This window comes from Gavia stellata, chromosome 4 (genome assembly GCF_030936135.1).
Source record: "Gavia stellata isolate bGavSte3 chromosome 4, bGavSte3.hap2, whole genome shotgun sequence".
NCBI lineage: Eukaryota > Metazoa > Chordata > Aves > Gaviiformes > Gaviidae > Gavia > Gavia stellata.
In genome coordinates this window covers 1,501,394-1,509,718 of record NC_082597.1, presented here as the reverse complement: position 1 = coordinate 1,509,718, position 8,325 = coordinate 1,501,394, and the positions used below count along the sequence as shown (strand labels likewise).

The 8,325-nt window shown below is 56.7% G+C and overlaps 1 protein-coding gene across 1 annotated transcript in view; it reads left to right on the top strand.

Moving 5' to 3' along the window:
- Positions 1 to 1,018: 1,018 nt before the first annotated feature.
- The window catches only part of TNPO3 (transportin 3), a 43,702-nt gene continuing 36,395 nt past the window's right edge, over positions 1,019 to 8,325 (top strand). The window contains exon 1 of the mRNA XM_059815961.1: positions 1,019 to 1,144. Within this exon, the coding sequence (XP_059671944.1) occupies positions 1,019 to 1,144 (126 nt within the window). The remainder of the gene's footprint in view (positions 1,145 to 8,325) is intronic.

Genomic DNA, 8,325 nt, shown 5'->3' with positions numbered 1-8,325 from the left:
CGCCGATCTGCTGATCCCCCCAACTCCGTGTATTCGGAGTGGGGTCAAAAAAAGGTCCGGATTACCCCAACGCGATCCCGTCGGGTGGAAAATCCCGGTTTTCTGCGCACGGAAGGTGCCGGAGCTCTGCGGGCGGGTGGGAGGTCACGCTGCCCCCAGAAGCGCTCCGCACCGCTCCGGCGCCCTGCCGCGCTCCCCTCCTCGCCCCCGACCCCGGGTCTCGTTACCTGCCCCCGGTTTGGGGTGGGATGAGGGTTCCACGGGGGGAGATCCCGTGGGGCACCCCCTTTCCTGAAAAACACCCACCCCGGCGGCTCCGTGGGGCTGAGGCCGGGGGAAATGGGGTGGGGGCAGCCCCGGGGGGGGGCTCGTGGGGGGTCAGCGGGGGACGGTGCTGAGTTATCCCGTGGGGGACACACACACGAGGGGAGAAGGGGACCCCACGGGCTGGGAACGGCGGCGGGAAGGGGGAGCGGGACCCCCGCGGGCCGGGCTGCTGGGAGCAGTGGGAGTAAGGCACGCTGGGATGAGGGGACTGGGGGCGACGGGACGGGCTGAGGGGGCCGGGGGGGCGGTGGGGCCCCCCCCGGGCCCGGCCGAGCCCGGCGGCTCCTTCCCGCCGCGCGTCCCTTCCGCGTGGGGCCGGGCGCACCCGGGCCGCTTTGCCCGACGCACCCCCGGAAACCCGGCGGGACCGTTCCGGGCGGGGCTGGCGGCAGCGCTTGGCGGCGGGGGAACGGCGGGCCACGGCGGGCCGGGCCGAGCCGAGTTGGTGCGGAGGGGAACGGAGCGGGTCGGAAGGGAATAGGGCGGGACGGAAGGAAGCGGGACGGAAGGAAGCGGGACGGAAGGAGGCGGAACGGAAGGAAGCGGAACGCGCGCGGCGGCGGGCGCGTGTTTCCGGGGGGGACCCGCTGCGCGGTTGCACCGCCCCGTCCCGGTACCGGAGCGCGCAGGAGGAGGAGATGGCGGCGGGCGGCGGCGGCGGGCGGCGCTGAGGGGCGGCGGCGGAGCAGCCATGGAGGGCGGCGGGGGCAAGCCCAGCCTGCAGGTCGTTTACCAGGCCGTGCAGGCGCTCTACCACGACCCCGACCCCAGCGGCAAGGAGCGGGCGAGCTGTTGGCTGGGCGAGCTCCAGCGATCGGTGAGGCCTGGCGGCGAGCGGGGCGAGGCACCGGGACGGCGGCGGGTGGGGTTGCGGGGAGGGGGCGGCCGCCCTCGGGCCCGCGCAGGCCGGGTGGCTTCGCCCCCCCCCCCCCCCCCCCGAGCCTGGCCGCGCCTCCTCGGTGCCCGGTACCGGCGGGGAGGCCCTCGCTCCGCCGCGGGCCGCTCCCCGGGGCTCCATCCGGGGGTTGTTCGGGGAACGCGGCCCTCCGAGCAGCTTCGAGGAGCCCCCGGCCCGGCCTTTGTCAGCTCCCGCCGCGGCTTTTCTTTTCAGTAACAGGGAAGAGGTGTGTGGCACAGCCCTCGCGGCGGCTGCGAAGGAGGAAGCGGCTGCGGAAGGTGTTGGGGAAGAATTCGGGGCTCGCCCCGACCTTCTCCCGCCGCCTGAGGTGAGGGACCGGCCGGCACCCCGGGAGGGGGAGAGGCATCGCCCTCCCGGCCCGGTGTCGGCGGGAGAGGCCGAAGGCGTCGGAGGGGATCGGTGACGGGGCCAAAGCCCCGTTCCTCCTCTCCGGAGTCGGTAAGCGGCACACGGCGAGCTCCTTCTCCCCAAACTTCAGCCTTGAGACTAAATCTGGGAGCCAGCGTGTGTTGTCTGGCCTCGCGTTGTCTTGGTGGAGGCAGACGCCTTCCCTCTCGGTTCTACGGCTGGGGGTGACTTCGTTTTCTCTCCTCTCCAAAGCCTATTGTTTCTCCTTGGCGTCTTCGGTACCGGTGCGTCGCTCCCCGCGCAGCTCTCCTGCCCTTTGTGGCACCGTGGCGGGGAGTTTTCCTCCTCTGCTCATCCCCCGAAATCTTCGGTGCCTGCCGACGCCTTCCCAGGAGAAGCCTGACTAGTTTTATCTCGCGCGCTGTGAATTCTGGAGGAGCGAGTCTCCCGCCCGCCTCCCTGCTCTGTTTATCTCAAAGCCTGAATCCCGTGGAGCGGAGCAGAGAGTTCCCCTCCTCAGCTCCTGCAGTGCCCTCCCGAGCAGGTTTCCCAGAGCTCCCTTCAGCTCCATCGGCTTCCCGCCGCCTGCTAAATCTTTAGACCGTTTATCACCACAAACTCCTATTTCCCCCCCCCCTTTTTTTTTTAAATTTACGTGAGAACACCGCGCAGAGTTACACCCCCGGTTACCACGAGAGTTCGCAGCAGCGTTCGCTTCCGCAGCTGTTTTACTAAGTGAGGAAAAACCCCTCAGTCGGGTGCGTGTGTATTTAGATGGCCGCTTCCCTCGTTTGCCCCCTCCCGGGAAGGGGGCTTCACCCTTCAGAAAGCGCTCGGGGAGAATTTGGGTTCCGTGAAGGGGCTCAACGCCGATCGGCAGCGGGGCCGAGCTCACGGCGCTTCTTCGGTGGGTCTGAGCGCCGCCGGCTGTGGTTATGCCCATCCGAAGATCTCCTTTCAGTTGCAAGAGGGACGTTATTATGTCAGAGATGATTCCTTGTGCCAGAAACAACCCAAATCTGTGGTCGCGGCAGTGGGTGCTCGGCGTTTGCTGGGTGAGGCCTCCTGGTTGCCGCATCCCTGCCTGAGGGGGTCAAGAGCAGTCCGAGGACTCCGACTTCTGTGCTGCGTTAGTTAACGATGCTGCAATTAATGCCGTGCCGTTCCTGGGGTAGATATCCGTTTCGCAGCGTGCTTGAGGGGTTCCTGGTCAGATGTCGGGGCAAAGTGGAGAATCAGGGATGGGTGAGGGATGCAACGGGATGAAGAGGATGGATTTCACCCGTACTCCGTGCCGGGACGGGAGGCTGAAGGTGGATCCTCTGTGTCAGAGGTCTGCGGGCTGCGCTCTGGCTGCCCACGCCTGGTACAGACTGCCCTGTCAGAAGGCGAACTTGAAATATTTGGGGCTTATTTTTATTTTTTAACACCCTGACCACCCGTAAAGATGGGATCTCTCTGCCTGTGGAAAGTCTTGGGGTTTGTTTTGCGCCGCTGTGGTTTCTTTGGGCTCTTATCTGTGTTGTCCAGGTCGTTTTTAAAATAAATCGCAGGTGCCCTGACGTGGTTTTAGCCTTTGTGTTCCTACAAGGCATCTCTCTGCGCTGCTCCCCTCGGCTGGCTCCGGCTGTCGCAGACGGTCTCCCGTGGCTGAACAGACAGTTTCTCTGCGCGGCTCCTTTTGTCCTGCCACGTAGATAAGCGCGTGCGAAGCACCTCCGCTCTTGTACCAGAAAACAAAGGGGATCCCTTTGCTTTTCAGAAAGGAATCTCTCTCCTATCTCTTCTCAAGAGAAACGCCTTCAGAAATCCCTTTCCAGCTCTGGACTGACTCTGTTGTATGTACAAGGGCGCTTTAAAGGCGAGCGGCGAGCTAGCTCAACTCCAGGTTAACAGCATTTCTGCTTCTCGCTTTTTATTTGTGCTTATTTGGCCCGATCCTTCCAGAGATTTATTTCCCGGGTCTAAGGATTAATTCCAGTTATTTTCCAGACTTTTGGGTGCTCCGGGACGCAGCTTGAGTTCATTCAGCACCTTCAGCTCGTTTAAACTACTCTTTACTGAGTTTATTTCAACTTTCAGGCGCGAGCCGGAGGAAGGTGAGCACTTTTGATAGCGTTAACATCATCACAGATAACAAATTTGACTTGCCCAAGGCCTGGGGGCTGTTCAGCTCCTCCATTTCTTGGTGAGAGAAGATCACGACCGCTTCAGAGAGGCGATGTTGCGAGCTCTGCAGCGACGGTTAACGAGGCAGCCTGGAGCGAGCCGATTCCGCGCGCTCGGTGGTGTTGGCGTGCGTGATTTTAACCCCGTGGTAAGTGGGAGCCCACAGCCGCCGTGGGGTATGAGCATGCCGCGGTAAAACTGCCTGGTGGTTTTACTGATGGGTACGTGGGTGATATTACGCTGCTTCTTAGCAACTTCTCTCTGCAGGTACAAGGTTGTCTGATCCCTGTGCCTAAAAGAAAGCCTGCGATAAAAGTATCGTGTGCAATCGAGGGTGTAAAGCTGCAGGTAGCTGACGGCTGAGGTCTCGTTTAACATAATTTTTTCAGAAAGAAGATAACAGAAGCTGCGGCTGCTTCTTGTTGAGACGGGGCGGGGGAATTGTGCTTAACAAGCAGTGCTAGCGCCGTGCCCGTCGCTGGCGTGGTGCTGCAGGATTAGTGCTGCCTGTGGCAAAGCAGAGTTTAAAAGCAGGAAACTCTTCTTGCATGTGTTGTGGAGTACGGTAAGAGGATTTGGGGCACGCCAGTGAGAGGTTTGCTGATCGATGGGTGCAGGATATTTGCTGGAGCAAGTGCCTGGAAGGTACGTTGGAAAGTAAAGGTCTTTCTGCTGCTTTTTTTTTGTGCAGAAAGACTAAATTTTGGTGTTTTAAGTAGCTGCGTTCCTCCGTACTCATGAAGGCAAACATAAATTGCAGCCTTAGCTGTAGCAGGAGCCGGTCGGCTTGCTTTCAGGTTGGAAGGCCGTTCCCAAAATGAAGGCCTTTCCTCCTAATATAATTCGTTAGCCGTTGCAGCAGGCGCCGTTGAAGATGCAAGTAGTCTTACTATACCTCTATTTTATACATTTATATATAGAGAGAGTTGGTAAATGTATAATATGGAGGTTATCGTGCTGCCCTTCATCCTTGGAGCTCCGTGTCCTCCCTCCCCTCGCAGAGGAGGGAGCTGGGGCAGCAGCGGACGAGCGTCCTGCCCGTAGCTGCAGCGGGTGGCGGGGGCAGAAGCCTGCTCGTGGGACGTGTGCTTTTAGGGGAAGGTGGCTGTGGCTTTTAGGGGAAGGTTGCAAATCAAAATTCCTTTGCTGTCTTTCTGCACCCTTCACCCCTTCTTCTCTCTCTTTAACAACGTGTTCCCGAGATGTGGTGTGCAAGGCGTCATTTATTGACGGTACAACCCCGGCGACGAGCTTCAAGCGAGGATTTTGTGTCCAGTGGTTGACATAAAAATGTAAAAGCAGAAAGCGTGGTGGGTTTTGGTGCTCGGCTTCTCTAGGTGGGTCAGTAGGGAAAATAACTGATTCTCCGCTTCAGCTGTTTGCCAAAGGCGTGGAGTGTCATCTACTGGTCCTCAAAGCAGTGGCTGCGCTGACCAAGTGCTCGCTTATCATTACCATTTTGTAAATAAGGCCTCCTTCTATCTTGAGCTGAATCGAGTCACTTGGATTTAATAACCTGAAGGTCCTTTCTTTGCACTCTCTTCTGTTCACAAACCGTCTCTGTGCAAATGACACCCGTCATTGAATATTTCTTAAATATTCGTTATCAGCCAGGATAGTGCTTGATTAGATGCACGTGGCCAAACGCTAAAGCTTAAACGTTAGTTTGTCTGTGCCCCAATCGCTCCGTGGCGCTGACACGGTGCTGCTGAGGGGTGTCGGTAAGATTCCTGGTAGCGATCGGCTTGGGCGGTTCAGATTTGTCCACCCGCTCCCCCTGCAACGTCGTTTCTCGCCTTTTAACTGCTAATTATTTCAGGGGAAGGAGGTATGCTGTAACAGAGCATCTTGGAAGAGCATCTGTGAGCTTGGCTGTCTCTTGCGCAGCGCTGAAGTGGTCGGCTGTAGGTACAAGTTTACCTAAACCACAGAATTTGAGGGTCGTTCAACCAGTAAAGCTACACTCTATGTTTGGAGTTGCATAAAGACTAATTCCAGACTAGTTGGAGTTTCTTTAGCGCAGAAGAGCCATACCAAATGCAGGGATTAAACTTGTTTCAGATGTGCTCAGCTTTCTGATCCCGATTTCTTAAGTATTTCTTCATTAGCTTGTCTTTGGAGCGGAGCGTGTGTAAAATGTGCGGTGCAGATAAGCAGCTGCGAGCTGGTGCGTTGGGTTTTTTTCAGTGTGGATTAAGTGTAGGTTGTTTTTTGATTTAATGTTGATTCATAAAGTGCTTTCTAGGAGGCGGAAATTATATGTGGCTCGTAGCCAGACAGGGTTCATGGAAGTGACTAATTCTGATATGGATTTCCTTTGATCTGATCCTAAAGTTAATTTAATGCTAATATTGGGTAGAAGTATAACCCCTAATTAAATTAAAAAAAAACCACAACAAAACACCTTTTACCAATTGAAGCATGCTGGACATAATTTTGGAATCCTTTCGCAAACCATTTTAAGGGAAATAAAATCTCGCTGCCCTTGCACCCCCTGATCAGTGCTGCGCCTGTGGAGAAGGGCCCGCAAAATGGACGAGAAACAGGTCGTCTCTGCGAGGAGAACCCAGGAGGCGAAGAAAGGCAGGCGCTCGCTGGCTTCCCTCTTGCTTACAAACACTGTTTAAAGCTTTTTCATTTTAGGGTGATGAGAAGAGAAATCGACGTAAAATCCCTATGTCGCATGCACCAAAGCGGTCGAGGGAGCCTTTGGGTGCCGGTCGGCCGCAGCATCCGACAAGGCCAGCTCTTACCGTCCCCTCCCGAGTTCCTCAAAGGTGTAAAAGCAGATATTAGGGATTCGTTTTAGCGCCTCGGACAGCCTAAATTTGTTTGGTGTTGTCACGTCGCTCTTCCTTTGTACGAGCCTGTGGTTCCGTGCTGCCTGTCGCTTTGAGGCTGGTGTGGGTTGGGGTTGTCCAACCAACGGGGACCCTTCATCCCAAACCAAAGAGCTGCCTGCCGAAATCCGTGTGTGGCCCTGGCAGTCCTGCACCGCTTTGCCCCCCTCCGCGCTCCCTCCTGCTGCTGTGTGGCACGGGCATGGTGTCGGAGACGTGGTTGAGCTGCTGGCAGGCCACGTGGCTCGAGAGCATCAGGCTCATCGGTCTTCTAAACGCCAGACTAACTTTCCCCCTTCCCTGCTTGAAATAACATCACAGGATCACAGGAAAAGACACCTTTGAGGGTCTCCAGTCCACCCCGCTGCTCGGAGCAGGCTTCGAGCTTAGATCTGGTCCCGTAGCAATGACAGTGGGGCCATCACTCAAACCATCTTGGTCAACAAGGTTTCAGCCTGACCCAGAATTGGTGATTCAGGTTACCAGCAAACCCAGTATAAATGAGAAATCCCCAAATTCACACGAATGCTTGTTGCTGGTTATCCCAGTAACCAGGTACCCAAGGACGGGGTTACTGGCCTTGATCTGATGGGCTTTTTTTGTCTATTGGGGCACTTGACCAGTTGTACCAGGCACAAACGCATGAGCGGCTGCTGCGGAGGGACGTCTGGAGGTCTGCTTCGGCACATCCGAAGGAAGCACGGGTTTAAAAGTGTTGTTCCGGAGCTGAGCTGCTCGTTTAGGATGGCTCGCAGCGTAGCTGCCCTCGCCAGAGCTGGAGATAACCTTGCCTCCTGCAGGCTGCTGAGCCCTCGATGGGTTTTTGAGAGGTGAGGGCATCTTGACAGAGCTTTGGAAGAGGGTCTGTGTGCCAGCACGCGGAGAGGAGGCCTTGATGACCCTCTATAGAAGGGGTTGTGTTCATTCCTCAGTCATTGAGATGCTCCAGATTGCAGGGTTGTGTTTGGCCCAAGTCCTCTACTGATGCTGGTTCTGGGTTTTTGAAGCATTCAGCGCTACGTGTCAAGAAATTTGCCCATATCTGGCCAAGAGCAACGGGTAGAAAAGGCTGTGGAAGAGAGAATGATGTGTCTTCAGGACTATCGGTGGAGAAGATGAGTTTCCTGGCCAACTGAGTAGCCTCCTATGATAAGATGGCCGGCGTGGTGGAAGGGGAAAGCAGTGGATGTCCTGTTCCTTGATGTTTAACAAGGCTTTCAACGCGGTGTCCTACAGTGTTTCTGTAATCAAACTGGAGAGAGATGGACCCGATGATTGGGAAACTCTCCCAGTCACTGGGCTCAAACAGTAGCAGTCATCGACTTGAAGTCTAGCCGGTGGCCAGTTAGGAGTGGCATTCCTCGGGGGTCGATAGTTGTGTGGATACTGCTGAACGTCTTCATTAATCACCTGGATGATAGGACAGATGCGCCCTCGGCAAGTTCACGGATGGTACCATGTTGGAGGAGCGGTTGATACTCTGGAGGCAAGGCTGCTTTTCCAAGGGACCTCGGTGGGTGGAGGAGCAGGCTCGCGGGGGACCTCGGGCAGTTCAGCAAAGGCCAATTCGAAGTCCTTTCCCCAGGATGCGAAAACCCCGTGCAGCAGGTCAGCCTAGGACAACTGGCTGGAAAACAACGTTGTGGTTTGGGGTTTAGGAGACCAAGTTGCCCCTGGGCTGCGTTAGGACGGATAAACCCTGGAACAAAGACCAGGGTTGAG